Source organism: Aptenodytes patagonicus, chromosome 23, assembly GCF_965638725.1.
Source record: "Aptenodytes patagonicus chromosome 23, bAptPat1.pri.cur, whole genome shotgun sequence".
NCBI classification, from domain to species: domain Eukaryota; kingdom Metazoa; phylum Chordata; class Aves; order Sphenisciformes; family Spheniscidae; genus Aptenodytes; species Aptenodytes patagonicus.
Window position 1 is genome coordinate 2,640,472 of NC_134971.1, and position 25,154 is coordinate 2,665,625.

General features: G+C 41.1%; 2 protein-coding genes across 2 annotated transcripts in view; one reads left to right on the forward strand and one right to left on the reverse strand.

The window, feature by feature from the left end:
* The first annotated feature begins 6,852 nt into the window (after positions 1–6,852).
* POU2AF1 (POU class 2 homeobox associating factor 1) overlaps positions 6,853–25,154 on the forward strand; it is a 71,167-nt gene continuing 52,865 nt past the window's right edge. The window contains exon 1 of the mRNA XM_076358545.1: positions 6,853–6,946. Within this exon, the coding sequence (XP_076214660.1) occupies positions 6,853–6,946 (94 nt within the window). The remainder of the gene's footprint in view (positions 6,947–25,154) is intronic.
* LOC143170242 (uncharacterized) lies at positions 12,277–22,059 on the reverse strand. Its single transcript, XM_076358344.1, has 12 exons — positions 21,798–22,059; positions 19,154–19,275; positions 18,540–18,588; positions 18,225–18,268; positions 17,427–18,085; positions 15,453–15,558; positions 15,038–15,184; positions 14,769–14,829; positions 14,363–14,529; positions 14,170–14,280; positions 12,941–13,052; positions 12,277–12,284 (listed from the first exon to the last, which is right to left on the reverse strand). Exons 1-12 carry the CDS (start codon positions 22,036–22,038, stop codon positions 12,277–12,279), a joined length of 1,827 nt encoding a protein of 608 aa, XP_076214459.1. The 5' UTR covers positions 22,039–22,059.

Below are 25,154 nucleotides of genomic sequence, written 5' to 3' on the forward strand. Positions count from 1 at the left end.
AAATGTAATTATTCATGGCTGTTTTGTCCCCTCTGTTTTTCAAGATCTGTGGCAGATCCTAGAATGCAGTTCAGGGACCTGCTCTTGAACGCTCTCTGCTTTTTCCATTCTTCCTGGGGGTTTTAAAGGTGGCAAAACCAGCAAGCGCTTCCGACCCCGCTCTCCGGGAGAGCAAGGCTTTTGTCCTGTTAGCCGAGCACCTCTTCCCACAGCAGAGGGCAGCCTGGCTTCTCGTTGGGGTCGGGGAAGCCGCCGCCGCCCGGCCGGCAGCCCTGCGGTCCCCCGGCAGCCGCTGGCTGGTGCTAGACACCTGCAAGCCCAAGGAAAGGAACTGGGCTGGTTCCTTCTCCTTCTGTTTCGCATAAAATGCGTTGCGCTCTCCTCGGTGTGGACAAGGAAGTGATGAACTTCTCCATGTCACATGAGAAACAGATTTTTTTCAAGTGTAATGGGATGTAGGTAAAGGGAGTTAATGTCACATCTTACGCTGCTGGGCATTTGAGGCACTTCTGAAACCTTTGCCCCTGTAATAAAAGACAGCTATCCCAGCCCCCTACCTGCATGTGTCATGAAGGAGGCATCATATATCTAGCAGAGACTTCTGTTTTCTTGTGAAGTATATAATCAAATATTCAAGAGCGTTTCTGGATGACATTTCCCATTGCTATCCTCTGTTTGTACCTTCTGTGGCACCAGTAAATGCACATACATTTCCTAAAGATCTTTCACACAACTACTAGTTCAAAGAACTGTAGTTGGGTGGACTTCCTAGGGACACAATAAATGAGTGGTTTCCAGATATATTTTGAATGGCAGTCATTGTTCCACTGGCTAGTCAGCCTGGGGAAAAAAATGGGAAGCGAGAGGGGCGTTCAGAGAGAGGAGATATTTATTTATCTTTTTGCAAATGTTAGGACTGCAGCTTAATTGGCAATATGCAGGTTGCCAGAAATTGTTGGTGCCCCTTTGGCAAATCTCTGATTTTCAAGTGAAGGGTTAGTTGGTATACCTGTTTTTTTTACATGCAGTAATGGCTGGAGTCCCCAGCCAAAGGTTGTGCTTTACAGGGGAATGTCCAATAGAGTATCCACTAAAACGGTTTAGTTCTTAAAGTAGGATTTACTTAGATCTGAATTGCCTGCACTTTAAATTACAATCCTGCACTTTAAATTACAATCCAAAACATTCCCACTCAGTGGCTGCCTAATGCTGGAAGTGCCTAAACTCACCGCCTTGTTTGAGTTTGCGTTCCCCAAGCATAGAGATCTCTGTCTCCGAGCATGCCTGGAATTGCCCCCACTGGAGAAATCCTGTGCGTAAGTCCTGCCTAAAACAGATTGGAATGCAGGAACTAGCTGTGATTCTGCCTATTCTCCTGTCCCCTGAAGGGCTTTGCTTTGGTGCCTAGTCTCAGAGCACACCTATTAAGTTCTGGTAATTGCCAAATTAAGGGCAGCCATTTCTCCTCCTTCTTTGTAGTCTTTTTTTTTTTTTTTTTTTTAATCACAGATAAAACCAGAGCCATCTCCCAACATCCATGGAGCTGGAACACTCACACAGAAATGTACTTTCAATTCCTTTCTTTCTCAGAGATTTCAATCCACATCTCTTACCTCATAAGCTACTGCCTTGCTGCCAGTCAGTATTTGTGAGCAGAGGGAGGAGAGCAAAAGGGAGATCATAGAGGAATGACTGCCTAACCTAGTTGCTCTGTTCAGCTGGAGCTGTGCAGCTGCTAATGCCGTAGTCTAGAGAAAGCAGTGTGTAGTCCTATGGCTGTGTTCAGCTCCTTCCCTCCAGCAGTGCATCTATATTTCAGCCAGCTGCTACAAGGCTCTGGATTCCACTGTAAGTCTAGAAGTTCTGGTGCTGGATTTCCGCCCCCTCCCCCCAGGGAAGATTAGGTTGGGCAAGCCTCCCAGTCCTGGGTCTGATAGAGTTCAGCCTTTGGGAATGCAACATGCATGGCATTGTGGAAATGACCCCAGAAACTCCCTGAGGCATTAGGTTTCATGGGCAAAGAATATAAGAGGAAGTTAGTAGCTTTCCTTCATACAGGAAGTATTTTATAGTCATGTATCTGACTGCTATTTGCTACACAAACGAGTGTCCAGTGGCGATGGGTCTAGACTAAGGAAATAGCTTGTGGTAGCATTTTCCCTGTTGAGTCTTAGGTTAGTGATTGCTCGCTGTTATGAGCAGATACACAACTTCCTTCTTCCACAGAGCTGATATACATGGTGCTGTGTGTGTCAAGCTGTCATCTTCCTAGCAGGGATTGGATTTTAATATCCCCATAAAATGTTTAATGACTGTAATCAAGACCAAGAATTAGTGTCTGAGTCATTCTCAAAGGCCTGGCTGACATGGTGACCCTTTAGTCATTACCTATCTTAACTTTTCAGTCCAGCAAAAGGACAGAAAAAAGAGGGGGAGACCAAGTACAACAAACTCCAATTTCTCTACTTAATTTTTAAAGAAGATGGAAAAATGAGCAGGCTATTGCACAAGAAACCTCTAAAAGCACCATATTATTGAACACACAAACTGGAGATTTTACACCTTCTCAAATAGCTCTTGAAGAGAGCAGAGCAGTACCTTGCTGTTCTTCTCTGGTATGGAACTTGTAAAAGCATCCCTGATGCTGTTGTGGTTTAACCCCAGCCGGCAACCAAGCCCCACCCAGCCGCTCACTCACTCCCCCCCAGTGGGATGGGGGAGAGATTCAGAAGAGTAAAAGTGAGAAAACTCATGGGCTGAGATAAAGACAGTTTAATGGGTAAAGCAAAAGCTGCACACGCAAGCAAAGCAAAACAAGGCATTCATTCACTGCTTTCCATGGGCAGGCAGGTGTTCAGCCATCCCCAGGAAAGCAGGGCTCCATCACGCGTAACGGGGACTTGGGAAGACAAACGCCACCACTCTGAACATCCCCCCTTCCTCCTTCTTCCCCCAGCTTTCTATGCTGAGCATGACGCCATATGGTGTGGGGTATCCCTTGGGTCAGTTGGGGTCAGCTGTCCCGGCCGTGTCCCCTCCCAGCTTCTTGTGCCCCCCCCCAGCCTGCTCACTGGTGGGGTGGGGTGAGGAGCAGAAAAGGCCTTGACTCAGTGTCAGCACTGCTCAGCAGTAACGAAAACATCCCTGGGTTATCAACACTGTTTCCAGCACAAATCCAAAACATAGAAGCTAGTATGAGGCTATGAAGAAAATTAACTCTATCACAGCCAAACCCAGGACAGATGCACATACAGTTTTTTAGCTCATGTAATTATTTTGGTTAGGAGTGCTATTTTTTTCCCCCCTCACTGAACTTAATCACTGGTGTTTTCAATCTATGCTACACCAGATTCATGTTATGAATTGCAAATTGTTAGCTGTTTTTCTTCCTGGGCACTGGGGCTTGAGAATTATTTGTTATTTTAATTACATGGTATCTGAATAAGTAGGTACCAATACATTTATAAGACCCATTGTAAGGCAGTCAAGCAAAGTTTTGGTCTTATTTCTCTGTAAAATTGAATTAAGGTTTCAAAACAAAGGGAAGGCTGTGTTGACACAGCCACAGGGTGGTGTATGTTCTTCTGCAAATATTTGACCAACATACTCCATAGTTATACCATGTTGTTGTTTTTTTCTGCATAAACTTTATTCCCCAGATAAAGTTTACAGTAGCCTTCGACTCTGCTAAAGAAGGCCAGTTACCTTTAGATCTTGCTTGGTTTACAATTGTAGGGGTTTTCTGAAGAGAAGCTTATGCAAATGCTGAAATAGTTTTAAAGACTTCCAGTGAAAGGCTGAGCTGTGACGGTTGGCACAAAGCCAAGGTGATTTTGATGTGTTTTGGTGGCATTATCTACAAGTGACTCTCAGAGGACTTATTACTCTAAAAACTGCAACTTACCTCAAACTCTCCCACCTCGCTCCAGGGTGAGGACTTTATGACAAACTTGGAGTATTCATTGTGCTCCCTTTCAGTTTCACAGTTGGTGTAATTCGGAGGGGAGGATGAAGTCAATTTTATGCCCCCTACCTGAGGAATAAATGAGAAGACTTGCAACTGGTTCCTGCAGACCCACTTCTTGTTTGAAGAAGTAGGAGTTGCAATACAACATGTATTTATTTTCCTGTGCTTGGGTTTTCTTTGTTTTGTGGGGGGTTTTTTGTTTGTGTTTTTGTGGGGTGTGTTTTGTTTTTTTGTTTAGCGGTGGCTTGTATTTTTTTTTTTTGGTCTGCAATGTACTTAATCCCTGCAAAAGAGGAAGGAATCTTTCTCCACATAAAATACAAGCATGTGACAGCACAACCTGGGGCTTTGTAGGGTTATTTGTCATCTTCAGAAAAACAAACAGCACCCATTAATTTGGAGTGGTGAAAGTGATCCAACATGGGGAAGATTCTCATTTTATTTTCCTTCCTCTTTCCATGCCTTCTCTGATTTATTTCCTTTTATTCTTCACTGTTTACTGCTCTTCTAGTTTGTTCTTTTGGGGGAATCAAATGATTATAAGGCGTCTGGAGGCTATAAAACCTTGGAGGATATAAATTAGCATCCCTGCAGCTGAGCTCTGTTTCTGGGAGAGGAGGTAATGTGGGAATTATAGCGGTGCGTGGCTTTTGCTTCCTCAGGGAATTAAAACCCAAAGTTTTATTTAATCTGTAAGAGAACATAGCTGAGGTTTTTGTTCCACAATAGACAAGTATTTTGTTGGAAATAGCCTGCTGTGAACATAGAAAATAAAAATCCATTATTACAATGACCTCTGTTACATACATAAGTGTCATCAAGTTGGACTTTAGTGTATGTGCTTCACCTTAGCAAACACTCTTTTGGCTGTGAACTCAAAGAACTGCTGGGTTCTGCAGAAGCTTATCTTTTTTTTTATATCAGAAAAGGGATTGCCTTTGTGTGTGAGTAACAATTTCAGTGAAATGGAAAGGTCATGTTAACTAGGGGTCAAAATGTACACCTGGAAGCATTAAAAAATGAAATCAGAAACTGTCCAACTACTTAAAATCCTAGTAGATTAATTTCTGTTCACTGGTATTTCCTAGAGTCTTTCTAGCAGGCGGATATTTCTTGCTTAATTGAAATGTGATTTCATCACAGGCTGAGTAGAGGTGTAAATGTATTTTTTAGTCCTGCTCGCTAAAGAAGCTTTATGGAAGGAGCAGAAAGAGATGCATGAGAGTCTGGTGAAGAAAATGAAAACTGGAGTTTTAGGGGGGCTGTGCTTTGTGGACTCTAAAATGCTTTGTTAAGTCCCAAGGTTTGTGAGGATGGAAATCTTTTTTGGCCTTTGTGTAGACCTTTAAAGGCAGGTTATTGTGTGTTTCTGTGCCGCTAGCAACCAATTAGCTATGAATACCTTTCTAGAAGTAATTCTGAGGGATTCAAAAACTGGTTACTCATCAGTAGCAAATGGATCCAGAGGGTTTTATTTAAAATAAAGCAAACCCAAGCCGATCTCAATATTTAAAATCTGCCACTAGGTTTTTGTATTAATTCATGCTGCATGCTTTCCTTTAGATCTGAAGTGAGTATTTATGCTGGGTTACACAGTAACCCTCTAGTTACTGAGGTAATGGTTCTAGGATTTCTGCATGTACTTATCACACCACACACATTTCAGTTCAGTGTTTGGAGATCTTGTTATGTTCGAAAAAATGAGACTTCTGTAAACTTATTTGGCTAGTGATGATAGATAGAGATAATTAAGAGCTGGGACCTACCCAGACAGGCTTCTCATGGGTGTAGCAGTGAAGTATGGCCAAGCATGGAGCAGAGCAGTGCCTGGGGCCTTCCTGATATCAACTGGTTAACATCTTATTGGGTTTTTATACCTGAGAAGTGATGTTTTATCCACTGGAGCCTAAACTCTTGCTGCTAAGCCAAGGGAACACCAAAACTGTGCTACTGAAGTAAAGGTGAAGTGGCTTCAAAACAGATGATAAATAAAAAATTGTAACCTGGAAACCCAGGGAAGAAGGAATAAGCATTGTTTCCTGGGCATTGCAGGAAGCTCAACAAGAACCCCCTTCCGCATGCCATCTTTCTTCAGGAAAAACATTTCCTGACAACCTCAGTTTAAACTCCTTCCTCCTCCTAGAAAACACATAGAGTGAGGGATGGGGAAAAAAAGACAGGAAAATGATGGCGTGGTACTTTGGGCACAGGTGCCATGTGACCAGCTCCTCATGGATGTAAGTAACTAGGGCAAGTAGGGATGCCTGAAACTCCAGCCCACTTAGACTGTCTCAAGAGAGAAGGGGCTTCTTTAGGGCTGATCCTGCAACCTCCAGATGGCAAGCTGCATAGCATGCTTACGCTCAGGATAAGTGAAACTTCTGGGCAAACAGGCTGATGAAGCATGCAGCAACACTGAACTGCAGCTCCTGGCTTGTGTGCATGTGTGGCTGGGGCAGTCTGGGTCATAGTGATTGCTACAGCTTGAGAGCTCTGCTGTCTAGGTTGAGTGGGAGCCAATGTCCTGTCCTCTTTCCTTTTCTTGTCTCTCCCCACCATGATCCCTCTTCAAAGTGCTTGAGACACTCAAATTTTTCAGTTAGTGGGACTTCCTTCTCTAAATTTATTTCATCTGTCCTGTTCAGCACAGCTGCAGAAACATGTTTTGTTTTAAATTGAATCATTTTGTTTCCAAGTTTCTCTAGCCACAAAGAAAGCAGGAAAAATAAAACTTGATGGGTGAGACTGTTCTAAAAGAATCTGAATCAGCCAAGAGCTCTGCCTCTCCCTCTTGCTTGGCTCAGAAACTTGGCTCCTCCAGCTCTGCTTGCAATTCAGCCTGGTTGTCATCATGTGGAGAGAGATGTGGAGTTATGGGAAACGGGATGCAGAGTGGTGTAGAGGAAATGTTGATGTTTCTTCTTGAATGGCAGCTGTTGATCCATATTCTCAAAAGGGCTGTGGAGGGTTTTCTTCAGTGTCTAGCCTCCCCCCGACTCTTTTATTGGTTCCTCATCTAAAAGATTGGATTCTTCTTGTTTGTGTGTTAGAAGGATTTTTTTAATGTAATTTACTTTATTGTATTGTGTTTTACTTACAATCATGGCATTGTTCTCTGTTTAACATTATCTGTTTTAGTGGGCAACAGTTCATATGCTTCTCAGCTAAGTTTTTGGGATCTGGGAGATGATAGCTTGTTTAAGCAAAACCCAGCAGCCTTAGGGAGTCTTTGATGCAATAATTGTGGATATGCAGCAAAGCATGATTTCAAGGACACATTTTGGAGGATAAAAACAAAACAGGAGGTGCATTTTCTGCTGCAGTCAGTCTTGGTGTGGTACCAGGCTGGGATGACAGGGTCGGAAAGCAGCCAGATCCCTCCAGATTGGGATACCCTTCTGCCAAAAAGAATTTGGGTCCTATTGTTCCATTTGGCATAAGCAGTGGGAAAGAAGAATGCTGGAGCATTTCTGCCATCACTAGCTACTGAAAGCAGCTCATGGAGGAGCTGTTTGCTTAAGACACCTTCCAGAGTTAATGGTCTGTAACAGGCTCTCTTGCTGCCTGCAGAATTTTATGCTGCTGAAAATCTGGTCCAGAATCTCTCTGCTCTCATTCTTGTGTTGTTTCTACTCTTTCAATTTATGTAACACCTAGAAGAGCTTCCGTGTGTCTGCTATGCAGTTTCTTGTTAATTCATAAAATCTTCCCTAATCTTTTCATCTTTTGCAATGCTATTTGTTACCTCTGCAATTTATTTCTGTATGTTTTATAGATACAAATGAGCTGCTAGGTGGCAACGCTTGTACTTTGTTTTTTCACAGCATTTTATAGTAGATTATACTAAGTTAGCTGTGTTACTGATAACTTCTGAAAGCTAGTGGAAATGCATCTATGTTCACCAGGAAAGCTGTTCAGTAGAGCTCAATGACTTAGCATTGAAGGCTTTTGTTCTCAGGACTTGCTGCACTTGTGACTGTGCAGTAGCAGCATCCAAGCATCTGTGACAATGTCCTGATTCCCTCTGGAACCTTAAGATGTTGGTTTTGTAGGAGAAAGATCAAACATTTAGCCAAAGTCCTAGTGAGGTAACACCTAGGATAGAGTTCCTGTTCCCTAGCCTCAGGCTGTTTTAACAGATGTATTTGTTCATCCCCTTGCTGTAACTTGCCACCTGTCTTCTGGGTAACTTCAGCTTTTAGGGCTCTGGCTCAGATAGTTCTTTTCACCCAATTCTGAATGGAAAGACTTAGCGAGGAAGGCCTAGAAAACTGGCATGAATACTGTAAGATTCTGTACATCCACTGAAGACCACAGTTGCTCTGTCGTTCACTTTATGTACAGGGTCTGTGGCCTTGTGGCTATCGCTGATCATAAATATGTGCGGTGTCCATCAAAGAGCCCGGCCAGGAAAGTAAAGCTTCCATCCTTGCCAGGGCCTTCTTCAAGCCGTTACAAAACTGCAACAGATATGTCATGAGTTTCCTCTTTCCTGAGAACTGCTGGAAGCGCTGGATCTGATCTATTTATTTATTTTTATCTTTCTTTGCTGAATTGCTACTAATTCAGTGGCAAAGATTTTACACCGCTCTTAAAAATAATTATGCATGCCAATGCTTATATATCTTCAAAGGAGCAGGGGGAACCTAAGTAAACATGTAAGCCAGTGAATGGCACTCATTTTGTAATACAGGGCGAGAAGTGAAGTAAAGAAGGAAAGCAGCTTCTCTAAGTATGGCTTGTGCCACGGTTCAAAGGCATGACTATAGCTTGCGGGAGCACATGTGATCCGGTTTAGAATGAATTAGCTGTAGGAGACATACCACAAATACTAGCCTGGTCACCATAACTGGTACTTAGGTGTCAGAAGCACAGCACTTGGTCCCAGGCATGCCACGGTCTAGCTGTGCACCTTGAATCTTACGCTGCTGCGGCTGCTGCTTTCAAAAAGGGCCCAGGGCTGGGGAGTTTTGAGCCAGGTTGATAATGTCAATGCAGCTTAGAATAGGTCTGACCTCTGCTCTGTGCTAGACAGATTTTGTCCTGGGGATGCTTCTGCCATGCCCTGCTGTGAGTGCAGAATAGTAACTCCTGTCCCTCTGCTATGGACATGGTAGTAGCCTGTGTGAATAAAGCACAGGACATGTCTTGAGGTCCAGAGGTCGCTCCTTGGACTTCAGTGACCTGAAATCTTGTTGGCACTAGGACTGAACACGAAAGCCAGTTTCTGTAATTAATGTGAAAGAGGATTTCATGGGAACACGGGAGTATTTCCAGAACAGTAGGCTGGTGTTCATGTGTACGTATTCAAAACTTCAGTTTAAGGACCGTCATGGGCGAAGCTATTGAGTTAATTCTGAGTATTGTAAAATCTTCTGCTAAGATCCTGTTACCACTGCTAACTGAGCAGGTTTGAGCTGGGACTGTCTATAGACATCTGCAGGCAGACTTGTAGAGTGTGTGTGGGGCTGAAGGGAGTAAAGCTAACGATTCAGTAAATGCTATCCTTTTTCTTTGAGACGGTCCTGAATTAGTAACGGGCCTAGGTTAAGGAGCTGCCTTGCCAGGGGAGGTTTTCCTTTCATGATGAGAAACAAAGCAAAAGCCTTTAATCTGAAACATCAAGATCACTAGGTCTATCTAGTACTGTACATACAGGTCAGAGTTAATTTCAGTGCTGCCCTGCCCAAATTGTTAGCTTATACTGGGCTAGAAAACCTCTCCCCAGAACCCACCTGATTTTTTTTTTTTCCTTTTTCCAGCCCAGCTGTTGAGAACAGTTGTCTGTAAAGAGCTGTTGTATCACTTGCAGTAGCAATTACACTAGAAGCAGGGAATATGCGGTACTTGCAAAGCCTCTATCTAAATGCTAACAGGTCTCTTTGCCCACAAAACCAAACATATGTTAGAAAAAAATCTTGCTGTAGAAATGTAAGTTCCTTTTATGGAGGCTAATTCCTATTTGAAGCCCTCTTTTATTCTCTTTTGGTATAGAATAGTTTGTTGCAGTTAGCCACAGTGAATGGCTGAAAAGCTACAGCTTTTTCAGCGAACTCTTATATTACTTAATCTCCTTAGGTCCATGGATTATTTTTTCTAGTTTGAGATTAGTTAGTTGTAGGCAAAAATTTTAGTGCTCAAAAAATGTTGAGAATTAGTTTTATAGTTCATTGAAAGAATAGTTGTCTAGCTCCTAGTTAGAGGTAGCGGGTTAATGTGCCTTGAAAAGGAGGGTGTTTTATTTTTTAGTTTTTTTAAATAAATCACCTTCCCCCCCAACATTTTGTGGTAACACTGCTGCTTCTGCACAGGCAGCACTGTACTCTTAAAAAATAAAACAACAACAACAACAAACCCTCATGTACATGTCAGCTTTTAAAGTCTGCTTAATTTGCTCTTTTCATGATAGTCACTTCTGTTGTGAGTGTAGTATGGCTATACCAGTGCATAAAAACCAGTAAGTTACATACTGCATGAAATAATATATTTATTGACAGGAAGGAACAGTGGAACAATGTAAAGCGTACCTACTAAAGTCAATGCAATTAATGTATAACTGTTGTAGAATATACTTTACAAGCCAGTTCAGCTTGGAGTATATTGAATAAATGATACATACTAATAGCTTAAGGTTCCTGTCCTTTCACCTGAATGGTTTCCATGTGACTAAAAGAACTCGATTAATATTGTATTCTTATATGATAGTTGTCTACACTTTTTTTTAAGATGTCTTGTAAGCAAATTCATTTTCTTCAGTGCGAATGCTTTTTGATGCACTTGTCTCTTTGTTCACCATGCTGCTTCGTTCTTGGTTCTGTACGTGATGCAGAATTTCTTGGTCGGTTTTCACTGAAAAGGAGGAGTCTTTAATTTCAATGGGTGTTGGATCTGATCCTTAAATCACATGAATGGAAGCTGAGTAACCTGGAAGATCCTCATTAATTCTCTTCAAATGAACAAAAAGTTCTGTGAGCACAGATGTGAGTTAAAGTACAAACATGAAGGAAGAATGAGTGGTGATGGGGGGGGACAGAGAAAAATCATCAGAGAGGAAAAGATTTGTATTTCCAAGTAAAACCTGGGACAAAAAGGGAAAAAGAAAAGACTTCATGCGATTAAAACATGAGGGACACCTATGGAAGGAGGTGGATGAATATTCCGTACTGTTATACAACTCATCATGTGAAAAACAATATATCTTTTTTTTTTTTATAAAATACTTAAGTTTTGAAGTATCATGTCTCATTCAGACTAGAGGTAATACAAAAGAGTACTATTTAGCTGTTCATGGTATAAGAAACATAGGATATGACCCAAATCCCAGTGGAATTAACTTAAAGACTGCCATTTTTCAGTAAAACTTAATTCATGTTGTGCAACATAGCTCTTGGAGCTTAACACTTAAGGGTATCCAATAAGAGGAAAGTAACCTTTTTTACAAGAAGAAAATGCAAAGGGTTCATTAAAAAAGTATTCCCCAAACATGCTGAGTACTTAATACTGGATCCTGCAATGGTTACACATGAGAAATCTCCCATTTACTTCAACAGAAGGTATGTACATGAGTTGATTGCTGGATCAGTCATTTTGTGGGCTATGTAAATGTAGACTGCTCCGTATGTAGCAAACAGGGAAGTTTCATAGAAACCAGCTAATTCACAATCAGAAGTTAAAATAAAATGATAGTAAGTCTGGGAAGAGAACTGGGTTCTTTTGGGACAATAACTATCTAATTTATAGGAATTATACTGAATACTTGGCTTCAGAATACTTGGCAGCACAGAATAATTTAAGCTCCTTGTTATCCTTCTAACTTGCAAAATTGCTTAGTATAAAAAATGATCCTTGTAAACTCTTGTTATATACTTAAATTTTATAAAGGTATATTCCTCTGTTAGATCACCCAGAGCGAAAGGAACTGATTCAAAACACTTTCTGTCCCAGACTTCACCTATAATCCATTTTTGGTGGCAAATTCTGATTGCATAAATAAAGAGCTCGATTTTTGTTGAAAAAACATGCTCAGTAACAGCCTGTGGGTATGTTTTATTCTGGAGGAATTTTTTTTCCAATAGGACTGCCTTAAAGTGTGACAACTCCAGCCGTGGACAAATTCAGAGCCAGACTGCAGAAAGTATTAAATATAGCCCATCAGATTCTGAGCTCCCATAGCTCGTGTTTAAAATTACATACTGCCTGAGATTTTCAGCACATCCGAACATTAAGTTCGGACTACAGAGACTAATCTTACACTGATACCCTCAAGACTAGACTCTGAATGGCTAAAATCAAAGGGTTTTTTTCTTAAGCTAGGTACCTGCATTAAAAAATTGTCAGAGCTTCAGAATGTAGAACACCTACAACTCAAATGGACTTCAAAAGAGAAGTACAAGTGCTCAGCTTTGTGAGGAAAATTAAGATCTATTCATTTACTGGAGCATCTAATAATGAATGCCTAATACTGTTGAAACCTGGCTTGAGGGTTTTCCGCATTTATTAGTTTACTCTTTAATTCTGGGTACTGAGGAGGTATTTTCAACAGTCAGTTCAAGCTGTAATACATTTGAAGACTTTTACTGTCTGTTCTTTGTCTGTTCTTCAGCAACAGTTGCAGCACATGGACCATGAGATGCGGATAATGAACCTTATCAGCATTTCCCTGCAAGGCAATAAACCAACAATATTCAGCTCAATCTACATGCTATGTGTTCCTTCTAATGCCACATATTCATTGCCCTGTTTTCTGCTTGATGAGTAAGGTGTTTTGCAAGCAAAAGAGATTCTGCGCAGAACTCTGGAGTTAATCCAAAGTCTATTACAAGTCACTGGGCATCTTTTCCATCAGTTCCACATGAACTGATGATTAATTGTTATATAGCAATGCAGGGAAGGTACTGGATCTAGCTACTACATTACAGCTGTTGAGTTACAAAGACCATGACTAGGTAAAATCAATTTCCTACCATGAAATACCTTTAAGAATGATGTCAAAGAGGTCCGAAGATGACATGGAAAAAAGTTCAGAAAAGTTATCTGGTGACGAGGGACTGGGCATTTTTCTTGGAGCATCCAGCAAACTGTAACTCTGTACAGATGAAGAAACCAGAACAGGACATTTCTGGCATTAACAGTGATGCAGGCTTTGCGTCAAGAACTTGTACTGGTTTTGACACGTGAAGCCTAGATTCTTCCCCTTACCATAAGATTGGAGAGGGTGGCATGTTTAAGAGTCCAGTCAGTAATGAGCTGGATTGAAATTATTTTTTTTTTTCTACGGTGTTTTATATCCTACAGAGCATAACTGTCATGAAGATAGGTTCCTAAATTACTTGAAATGTGGCTTTAAGTCTGTATTTCTAATTGAAATCTTATTATAGTATCGGTTTCTGTACAGGTATGCTGGTGGGAACTCTTATCTGACAGAGTCAAAAAAGACCCTAGAAAAGGTAAAAGGGCTGTAGCTTTTAAGCACTGAATATTTGCTTAATCTTGGACAAGGATACTGGAATCTATGGTGGATATTGCATTATTTCAATAGACCAGAATTTCACCCTAGAAACTTAGTCCTCTGTTAAGCGCTCAAGCTTCTGCTTTTCAGTGTTGGTGTCTTGTTTCCTGCACCAAAAATTTAGCAAGAGATGCTGACACCCACTGGATAATCTGGTTATCTTTTGGCCCAGTAACGCAGGTTTTGGGTAGTTTTGGTGTTGAATGTGTCTGCTAAGGAACAGAGAAAATGAGCTCTTTATCTTTTAAGAAGCTGCTGAAGGTAACTGAATAGCGTGGCAATACTTGGGCCTGTAGCATTCCTTTATCAGCAGAGGAAGAATTCCCCTGGTGTTGCTTCTGAGATACCTCCATCTGGCTTGGTGCACTGTAAAATGTTGGAAATGAAAGGCATTGTTGCTAGGAGGAGTTTGGATTGAGGACAGGTGTGAGCAGTATGCTGGCAGCACCTGCATGAAACTGGACTGCTCTAAATTATAGCAAATATAGTCCCTAGAGCTGGGATGGGAGCAAGTGTGGTAAGAGCTCGTACAGTGCTTTTTCCCTGAAACGGGGATTTTCTGCCCTATGTAAGGTAGGGCAAGGCTGGGAGCATCATCTACTGTGTTTACAAGATGGTACAGCTTACGTTTACTGCAGTCAGTTTCTTGGGTATGAATGCTAGAGCCTGTGTAAAAATAGCTATAGATAGTTACCTCTTGAAGAATGTTCTGTCCCTTAGGTTTATGAGTCTGAAGCAAACACATGAGTTCTGTGTTCTCCTCAATTTTTAAATAGGTAGTGGTAATTTGACATGAATTTAGTACCTGCAAATGACAGTGAAACCTGTGATTGCAAAAGAATAAGAAAACTTAAGGCCACAGAAAACAGCCTGCTGCTGGTCCTCACCTGCAACTCAGGCTTTCCTCCCATTTGTAATAAGCAGTTAATTCCCTCAAGAATTTGATCTTTGCGTAGTCTGAGAAACCTTCCCATGTCAGTATCGATGTCAGTTTTTTGAGACTCCATAACTAAGACGGTGTGGGCAAGAGCAGCACAGTGTAGCGGTGTTAAACCTGAACAGAACAGACCACAGAAAAGTCAAACAAATCCAGTGCTGGAACACCTCACTGGAGTAAACCATCCCACACTTGGCTCATCGTAAGGGGGTGCCCTATTAAGACTGATTGGCTCTCCTCCTAGACCTTTCAGTTTTAAACTTGAAATTGAACGTTCTTTGGCCTAGATAAAATCTGTAGTCTGAAACTTTTGGAGTCTACACTAAGCATCTATGCCATTAAGCTTTTCCTCTTACCATAATGGTCAGTCAGATTCACTTCCACACACACGCCGTTGTTTTTGCAATTTTTCAAAACCTGAAATGAAGAACATTGAGAGAAGTCCTGATTTTTGGCAGTGCCAAAATACCCTCTCCTCCCCCAACTCCATCTTACTTTAACCACATCAGACGAAAGCTAATTTTCAGGTACAGAAAACTCTTGTATGTTTTAAACAAAAGAACATGCATTTGTTGTCTTTGCTACCTTTGCACATGTCTTTGTACAACATAAATGACCAACTTACCTCTAAAACTCTCAAATATCCATTCTCTGCACACAGGTGGAGCGGAGTTTTCCCAAAACTGTCCTGTTCATTGACATTAGCTCCTAGGGATATCAGGTCACTCACCATCAGATGTTGGTTCTTTTCTGCAGCAAGATGTAATGCAGTCTAAGAAGAGAAGAATGGGAGAAACACATTGTTTTAAAACAACAATGCTTGTTAGAGAATGAGGTGGGGAGTTGGGACTCTGGGTACTGTTCCCAGTTGTGTTAATACTTGCTCTATGCAGATCACTTCCTCCCTGTTCCTGTTTTCCCCTCTTTGCAAGGACAGTAGCTACACCTTGTCCAAAAGGATGCTTAGTGCTTGACTGGGGTTTGAAAGATGTTTACATGTGATAGAAAATGACCCTGTTCTTGGCAAGTTAGCATCCTACCCGTTTCTCTGCATCCTTCTCGTTGATCTTATTTAGGGATGCAAATCTCTGTGCAAGTGCGTAAGTCAGAGCTCTTCTTCCCTGAGCAACAGCCTTGTGCAGCAGCCTGGAATAGAACACAGTTTTAAGCAATTAGTAGATAAATCAGTGGTTAAAATACTGAAAAGTAACAGTGAGAACATATTTTAAAGCATGAAATGTTAAGGTTCACAAATGCCGAAGTCTTGGGATATTTACGCGTTTAATTTATTTAGTCTCTGTGAATAGTGGAGTTGCTGATTTTTGTCTGCCAGGATTTCTTGGTCCTCCCTTCTTGCTATTATGTCATTCCTCTCCAGGAGCTACTCCGTGATTCCTTTTTGCTAACAATCTCTATTTCCTCCTCCTTTTTTTAAAGCATCCTTCAGTACAGGGAAAAGAGTGCAAGATACCTGAAAATTGAGAGAAGGGAAACCCTCTTCTTGCACTTAAAAGAAAAGAAGTATTTCCAAACTGTAATTCAGTCCTGTGGAGGAGGAGAGCTCGCTTTCTTCTGTGCATTCAGTCTCACTGAACTACTCAAAATAGTGCACGTGTTTCTCCTGTATTTCATCCTGAAAAAAGACTTCTTTTTCTTGTAAATTTGGGCATGTCTTCCTTTCTTCCTGGAGGAAAAATTAATGCAGGCATTGGTTTTATTTATGTATTTATTTATTTATTTATTTCCCCTTTGTCTTGTAGCATGACATCCTTGAAGATGTCTGAATAACTCTGACACTTATTACTGTTTCTGGGTTTTTGGTTTGGGGTTTTTTTGTGGATTTTTGACACAGTAACTAACATTGTTCACCATTCAGTAGAACTCAGAGTTAGCATATTTGGTGTCTAGTCCTGCCTTCATATGTTCTTTTGAGCATGTAATCGGATGTTTAAATACTTCATAGAGGTAAGTGGGCTGCTGGAAACTTTAGCTTGTGAATTTCACATCAACATAGTAGTAGAAATATCTTAATTTCTTAACTGTGATTAATTTTTTTCAAGTGTGAGAATTTTTTCTGTATTATTTAAAAAAATATGGAAGAAATATTGTAGTGGGTGGCTTATTGTAGCTTGATTACAGTTACATTATTGCTGAAAAGTGAAGTCGGTAATTTTATTATTGCACTGAAAATCATTATTCTGAATGGAACATGGTACTTCATGGAAGAGGACAGTGCTGTGTTTAGCTTTCCCTGCGTGGGTTATAAGTACTTTAAACTGGGAGCAGGATTGTCTGTATGAACAGGAATTAATCTCTTTCCCACCAAGACTAGGACAGTTTACAAGTTATGTCATGCCTTCTGTCAATCTGATTTGATACCACCTTCCCCAAACTAGATGGACTGTATGGAACCTAATAAGAGATTTTAATTTTTTTTTTTATAAACAGCTATTTTCTCTATAAGCATGCCATTCTAGGGAAAATGGGATCGGTAAAACCTTTGCTTTCATTTCACTTCTAACAAAACAGCCACTCCCAGTTCTTTGGAAGTCTATGCTCTAGACTAGCAGCATATGTATGTTTTGGTGTAATCCTCCCACCCATTTTTATTACCAACTAATAATACAAGTAATTATCCTGAGAGTGTCTGCAGTATGGAAAAAATCTCTTTTGCATATCTTTTTTTTTTCAGTAGCAATTACTTGGTTTGCTTGATTTTTTAATTTTCTTGTGAATACCTACATCTACAGCTCAGCCTTTAGTATGGTTAACACTCTGAATTTGTCCTGATGTCAGCTGTAGTTTGGCAATACTACTGCAAATATTGGAATCTTTCTATTTTTACTATCTGCCTAAAACTGCGTGTAGTGAGGCAAGTTTGAGCTTCCCATTGAGCGAGGAAGCCTTTGCTACAGGTGTGCCCAGAACTAGCAGTTGAAGTTAGAGCAAAGCCTCAGGACAAGTGATGCCCCAGGAAATAAAAATCAATATATTTCAGTAGAAAAATTGGAAACCTGTTGCCATTTTCATCAGGTGCAAGCAGTTTGTCCGCTGGGATATTTCTCAGTAAACTTTCTTCCCTGTGTAGCTGGAACTGGAAGAAAGAGATGGCAGAGAGATCCTGCTGTGTGAAAGAAATTGGGGTCGACTTCAAATGTCCCTCAATGTCTGGAGAGCCTGTATTAGCTTCCAGAAGCACCTCTGAACAGCTTCCTGATGGGTTAAAGTGTGGAGATGTGTTCTCTGAAGAATGCCTATGGAAATCTTTCTGGGTACTTGTACATGCATCCTGTATCCACCAGCTACTCTCTTTCTCACTTGTCCTTGAGAACATTCCTGGTGAGTTGGACTCTTGCATGTTTTTCTGATCATCGTGAAAAGAAGTCTCTACCTCTCCCCGCAATACTGAGTTGAAATCTTTAAAGCAGCAGTATGAACGCAACTTGGTTAAGCTGTGGCGTCTTTCCTGCAGGCCACCAGCTGCCTGTTTGCTTCCTCCAGTTTCCCACCAAGAGGCTTGGAGATCTGTGGAGAAGCCCTGCCAAAAGCCATCTGGCACAGAATGCAGAGACTCCTTCTTCAACTGGCTTTTGTTCAAATCTTCCTGCAGTACCTCCACCAGGATATCAAGGTCCTCTAAGCCTTTTAGCGTTTGCCCAATGCTCTGCTTGCTCTGAAACAGCAACAAAAACGGGGAGGGCGGAAGATGGGGGAGGGAAATCAGACATGAAGTGTCCTGTTCTCACTCAGTGATATAACATGAAATATGCCTGAGGAGGCTGGCAGCACAGAGTTGAAGGTGTTATGCATACCTGTCTAAGCTGTTTCTCTGTATAAGGGTGAACTCTTCTCTTTTCTGTTGGAAAGAAAGGAAGAAATAAGCTATTTTGAGTTGGGGGGGGAGACACATACAGAAGATTTTCTCATCAGAAATTTTGCCCCAGATAACAGATATATAACACACACATAGTGGTGATGCACAGCTGGCCTGCTCCTGTAATTTAAGGGGAGCTAGGAACCAGCATGGGTCACTGACCATGGGAGAGAAGTGGTCCAGCTCTTTGGGTACCTAACTGTGATGATCCTACTAGAAAAGGAGGCTCTTACCAAGAGAGGAGTTTCCTAACCTGTTTTTCCTGAGGATCCTTTGGTTACCATCTTCATTAATGAGGCTTCCTGGGGAGACAAAAACCACCCAACTCAATTTGAGATGCTTGCACGTAAGAGAAGATGAAACAGTGGCAAATATTGTAACACGAACAAAGTAGATTGTGTCCTGCGCTATGTACTTTGCACAGCAGAGACTGCAGGTTAATAAATTTTCATGAGTGGGTAATTCATGGCAGCCTTATAAAGATCTTTACAACAGACAAGGTATCTGGGAGCCTACCAGCTTCTTGGGTTGTTTTTGCAGGTTGTTCAGAAATCTGGGTTGCTAGAGCAAAATTGTTATTGGTTCTTGGGCCATCTTTGGCTTGACTACATGACATATAGTATCCAGGGCACGAATGGGTTCTTGCCGTCACTGTCTTAGAAACGTTCCTAGTACAGGCCCTCAGCCTGTTTAAAATTTGGTATATTCTCCACCTTCACCAAAAGCATTAATTTGGTGGATGGAAGAGGCAGCAGCTGTAGGCGCTGCCTGTTCTCCAGAACACTGGCTGAGTGGGAGTGTGATGTGCGTGCACCAGGGTGCTACATATCTGGGAGCAACCTTTCTAAACTCAAGAGGAGTCCTCACCTTGCTGTGAGCTGGGTCCAGGCCTTTGGAAAGCCGAATTTTTCTCAGTAATTCCCGCACTGGCATCTTTACTCTTACACCCATGTAGCGCTTCTGAGGGGGATCAGAGCTAAGTCCAGAGTCTGGAAAAGTCATAACACGATGCTTAAAGTAACATAATTCTCTGAGCTATTATAGAATAGTGGGAGGATGAGGTCACCCTGACAGACGGTCTGTGATTCTGATGTTCATCATCAACTGTGGGAAATTTCCACATCACCCTGCATGTTCCTTAGCTCTGGCCTACTTCCTGCTTAACAATTACTTTAATGCATTGCTTCCCAGGCTACAACAGACTGTGAGGCCTGACAAATGGAATTCTTAAGAAACAAAACAAAAACAAACCCCAAAGCTGGCTGTGGGAACTTCAGTCTGAGGGCATAAGCAGAGAGCTGAGTTAACTTGCAAATTACCACATGAAGGCCGTTGTCAAACTATCGTGTGCAGGGACGGTTTCAGTTTTGAGTGAAGGAAGAGGAGAGACTGTCCCAGGTGTAGATGTGCCACTGAAGCTCGAAAGAGGACAATAGGGGCAGGGTAGCAATGCAGAAGGAAATTCGGGTGGATGGTCAGGAAAAAGAAGGAAAAGAAGTCAGATGTTTCTGGTTTAGAGCTTTCAGTGGTGCAGAAATAAACGTACTATCTTGAGACTTGGCCTTAGGCAGTTTTTCTTGGTGCCCTTCTGCTCAGGGGTGCCATACTGACTTAGAGCACATGATTGCTTTTGGGGAATATGTCAACACTGTTTAGATTACTGCCCCTCTTAGTCATGTTCTAATTTTCATCTGTTGCAGTAAATCTGTCTTTGCAGTTTCCTGTCCTGTGGTTTGTTACATTGACATCAGTGGAACAATAAAGAACAGAATTGTTTCAGAAATGATAATGATGCTATGTCCAATGTCTTTCTCCAGTGGTTCTTGGTATGTTTGGAAGTCAATGTGGTGTGATTCAAAGGGAAGCAATCATTTTCTGTAGTGAAATGAAATAGTTATTTGAGAATATATATAATTGTCCAAACAAGCTTGTCTTCGCCAAAACAAGTTGCTCTGTAATTGTTTGTGTTGGGTCTTCTTGCATCTCGTACTTGAATCCCCAAACTTGAAAGACTTGCCCAGATTAGGAGCTTAAATGCATTGCTTTTGAAATACCTTCTATGTAGCACTGTGTTGTATGACCCCCCGCCCTTGAGAATGATCTTCTTTGTGTAGAATGCATTCAGTAACACCTATTGTCATTATAAAATGATAGCTTTATTGCATTAGTTCAGGGTCTTCCCAAGTGGTTAGCACACAAAATACATGATATAGAAGGCCACTGTTCCAAAGAAGTGTTGGGAGTCAGAGTGTGGGCTATTGAGGATAAGGAGTCGTCCAGCAGCAATGCTTGTTGGAGCAGAGGGAAACTTGTCTTCCTAGCGCAGCTCATGGCATGAGGAATGAAAACAGCACTTGTGATTAAAACACACTTATGATTAAACAACACAGCAGCCTAAAATGAAAAAGGTGTATGCAGCTTGGGGAAGCAGTTCCTATTATAGGAGCAGTCAGCGTTAGGTAAAACATGAGGTGCCGGTACCAATATTCCTCCTTGACCAAAAACTCTGTGTGTGCTCTGTAGCAGCTGCTGGAGTCTGGCTGGCTAAGTTCTGTGGAGGAGAACTGTAGGAGCTCAACAGATGGGAATGGTGCACCCCCCCAAACTTGGGATGTCTCAGAGTAGGCAATATTGGCATGGAGACCAGCCACACAAGATGTGATTTCTAGTTGCGCGATATTGTTTCTCTTCCCTGCTCCAGGCAATGAGAGACTGATACCCCTTCAGCAGGAGGGTGTTGAATCCCAAGTAGCAAATAGTGCATTTTGAATATATATTGAATTGTCATTTTGTGCTAAGATTTCTGGCATTTCTGAATGTTTAACCTACCACTGAACAATTAAAACATTGGGACCTCAAAAAACATAGCTTATTTCTCAGACTGCTCTAGAAATGGGAGTAATTCCTTTTTTAGACTGGTGTTTTGATGATGAATTATTTACTCTTTGTAGAGTATTTTAAAGGCCTCTCTGAAAAGCTTTATAAAAAACCCCAAAATTGCTAATATATTATTATCTTTCAAGCTATTTTACAGTAAAAATACTATATGATGGATCAGATTACATGCCCAGATGTACCCTTGAAATTGAAGAACTCAGCAAAGGCAATGATTCACCAAACACACTTTCATACGACTTTGTAATGTTAACAACTCAGCAGGTCATATCTATTACCTTGCTGTTAGATTCAGAACCAAACTTGCAATTCAGAATGTAAATGAGCAGCAAAATGCTGAAGATAGACAGAAATGATGGAATATTGAACATCCTTTACAAAACAGAGTAATTTCTGACTTCAGCAGCAGACCACAACAGAATAAAAACAAGACATGAGTAGGAGAGTGTGCCGTACATCTTCAATATTATTGCCACAGAAGCTTAATATGTGCTACTGTTAGTACAGCTCTGTGCTAGCACAAAAGGAGTTGCAAGTCAGTGTACTTTATTGCTTTGCAAAAGAAGCATAATAGTGTTGCGTAAAATAGAAAATGTGAATAAAGATTTGATCTTACCAGTGGGAGCAGACATCTCTTGAGGTTTACATGAAGTAGGAGGGTAGATCTTGGGACTTGCAACATTAAATTCAGTTAATCCAGAGTCTGGCAACGATGGGCTCTGTTGAAAGTAGCTTTTGGGACTGGCAGTTTCTCCAGGCAGTGGGGATCCTTGGCCTGGACTGTAGCCACAGATTTCATTTTCACTGATGTTTTGATTGACAAGTAGTTCAGGACTCATGCAGACTGTTTGCAACATTACCACTGTGTGTGTGTAGAAAAAGAAGAGGGGAGGAAAAAAACTTATTCGGTTGTGTTTTTTAAAAAAAAAAAAAAAAAATCAATCCAGTTTCACATTGAGAACGTGGTAATTGTATTTAATTCTCCAGTGTAATTAGCCACTATGAGCTGGGTCCAGCTTCCCTCTTCTCTTTTTAGCAGCAAGTTATAGCAGTTGCAGGATAAAGCCGGCCTTGGAATGCCAGCAGTCACTGGAGACAGCTTTTGAGAGTTTCTTGGCTGCAATTCTCCCTCGCTCTTTATACTCAGGTATGGCTTGAAGGACGTCAGCCTGGGAAGGCCCCACCCTCTTTCCTAACAATCTGCAGCAGCTGATGAAGAAATTACTTTTCCCAAGAAGAGATTGAGTACACGTTGAAAAATATTTTTCCTTAAGTACAAACCAGAAAAATTAAATTCTGGTTGATTTACTGCAAACAGCATGAGTAGGGAAAAGCAAGCTCTGACTTAATTAGACTAGTTGACAGGATCGCGCAAACAAGTAACTGATCCTGAAGTAAATGTTTTGTGAATTCTTTTCTCAAAAAAAACCCCCCAAAAACAAAAAGGCAGTTTTTCTAAGACTCTGTAAGAGGACCCATTGCTCACAGCCTTCATGAAGCAAAATAAATAATCTTCTCTTAAACACAAAATTTCAGCTAAGGAAAGACATCCCCTACGATCTGCATAGCTTTGAATCTGCGAAGACAGAGAAGTGCTATGTGCTCCATTAAGGATAATTTTATTTCTATTTGTGTGGGGGTTTGGGGTTTTTTGTTTGCGTTTGTTGTTTTTTTGTTGTTGGGGTTTTTTTTTTAGCAAGGAAGGATTCTTTAATATTTTGACAGGTGCAACTATTAAAACTCAATAGGATTAAGAATCTATTTGGATGGGTACCCTTCTTATAGGAAGTCTATTTCCTTGTCACAAGGAGACTTCAGTACCAGATTTAAACTCCATTCTCATGTCCCTGGGAAATATATTTCACTGTACAATCCTACTTGTGGGCTATGCCATTTCAACTCAATAAGATATTTCTCTCAAGTACCCAGTTTGGAAAAAGATTACAATGCTTATCAAATGCAGCAGCTTCCTTAGCTGTGTCTTGGAAAGCATTCCAACTTTACTCCCAAGCAGAATCATCTTATATATCAGTCTGAGCAGAAAGCAGCCAGACTTTCTGGAGCAAGTTAAAAGAACAATGTTAGATACATGTTTTAATTTAAACTGGGTTATGACTCCTCTCTACAGACCTGCACGATCCTCTGTCTCCCGCTTTCTCTGTACTGGGCGTAGTAACTCCAGTCTCAGGGATGTTGGAAGAATTATTTAGGTCTTGATCAAAGCCAGGGGATTTGACTCTTGTAGAACAAGGGTAGAATCAGGAACCAATCTGCATTGCAGTAGCACTGGGAAGGCTATTACCTGGCTCCCTGCCCCACAGATCTTACTACCTAGTAACACTACTGCATTTGGATCTGAAAAACATGAATGCACAGGGAAGCGGCATGGCTAACGCATCCACATCTTTGCATGGCTGCCCATGATTTCAACTACAAGTGCAAGGCAGCTCTCTTTTATTCCTGTGAAATGCACAGGGCTCTGTAGGTCAAGTTCAGGGATTAAGGGCATGTAGTGAGCCAATATTCCAGTTTCTTCCTTAGTGGATTGTAACCAGTTTGCTTAAGGGAAGTGATTTGTTAAAGGATGTTTCAGAAATTAAAAGGTTATTTACCTTTCTGACGTTGAGACAGCCACAAAAAGTGTCTATTTTTAACAAAAGACACATTCTGGTCTGCTTTGGTAAATATTTTCCTTCTGTTTCACCCACTTTGCCTTGTTGATTGTATGAGTCTAGGACAAGCTGGAGCCAGGGTCCAGTTCCTTAGTGACATGAAACAGTATGTTATTCTGTAAATGGTACTGTTCAAATAAGTAGGATGAGGCATCATTTAAGGAACTACTCAACACTTGTACAGGTGGGAGAATTTGGCCTACTGCAAACAGGAAATTACTGTGGTGAATCATTGCATTTATTGGGCAGTAAATCACATTGGAGATTTCTCATATTTCTATTCTCTTCCATACTCCAACCCATATATTGGATAGCTTTCACTGCTTGTTTATAACATGCTATTACATTCACAGTGAAAGCAGGAATTAGCCTGGTTTTATGGTACAGAAAGGAGCAAGATGCATCCCTGCAGCCATGAGAAGAGAAGCAGATTTCCAAAACTAGCAACAAAAACCTTGGAATGTGGCCGCTACAAGAAACAGTCTCCAAGGTTTTGTAGTGAAAGCAGGAATTAGCCTGGTTTTATGGTACAGAAAGGAGCAAGATGCATCCCTGCAGCCATGAGAAGAGAAGCAGATTTCCAAAACTAGCAACAAAAACCTTGGAATGTGGCCGCTACAAGAAACAGTCTCCAAGGTTTTGTATTTGTTTAACTGGGAACCTTGTGGTTCTCCTGCTTCCAACTTCAGTAGGTACCTGATATTTTAAGCAAATACTTTGTTACTCTAATTTCAAATAGCTCTTATAAGCTTTATTTTATAAACAAGTACTACTGGAAATGAGCTGTCCATTTACAGCTTCATCTCTGTCTTTTCAATAGCAATTTTAAATTTGGACCCGCTAGTAATGCTACATCATGTTCTCCTGTATACATCGTGGCAAGGCAAGATTTAGTATTAGCAGTAAGCAGAGAGATTGCAAATATGGCTTTCTAGGTTTTGTAGATACTGCTTCAGTTGGTACCTCTTGATTCCTACAGCTATGGGCAGAACTATTTAGCCTATTACCCAGTGAAACCTGGGCTGGGAAAAGTATTTTCTACCCAGGGACATAAACTATTTTCATTATCTTCCACAGTTTTAGTGATTTCTGCTTTTTTAACCTACCCTGTACTATCTATTCTAAGAAAGGGAGAAAATTTCAAGCATTGAAGATATAAGAAATGAGGATACAAGCATGAACATTTGGGTAAAGGTCTTCAGTGACAGTAATCTGGGGAAGGGGATGAAGTCAAAACACAGGTTTGGTTGTAAACAGAGCTGTCTGAGTCTTTAGGTAAGCAGTTTGTACTTCCCATCTTC

Coding starts and splice junctions, on each gene's coding strand:
- LOC143170242 (XM_076358344.1), bottom strand. CDS start 22,038: ATGTTGCAAACAGTCTGCATGAGTCCTGAACTACTTGTCAATCAAAAC. Junction 18,589..19,153: donor TGGACCCAGCTCACAGCAAG/GTGAGGACTCCT, acceptor TTGTCTCCCCAG/GAAGCCTCATTAATGAAGAT. Junction 13,053..14,169: donor GACAGAACATTCTTCAAGAG/GTAACTATCTAT, acceptor TCATCTGTACAG/AGTTACAGTTTGCTGGATGC.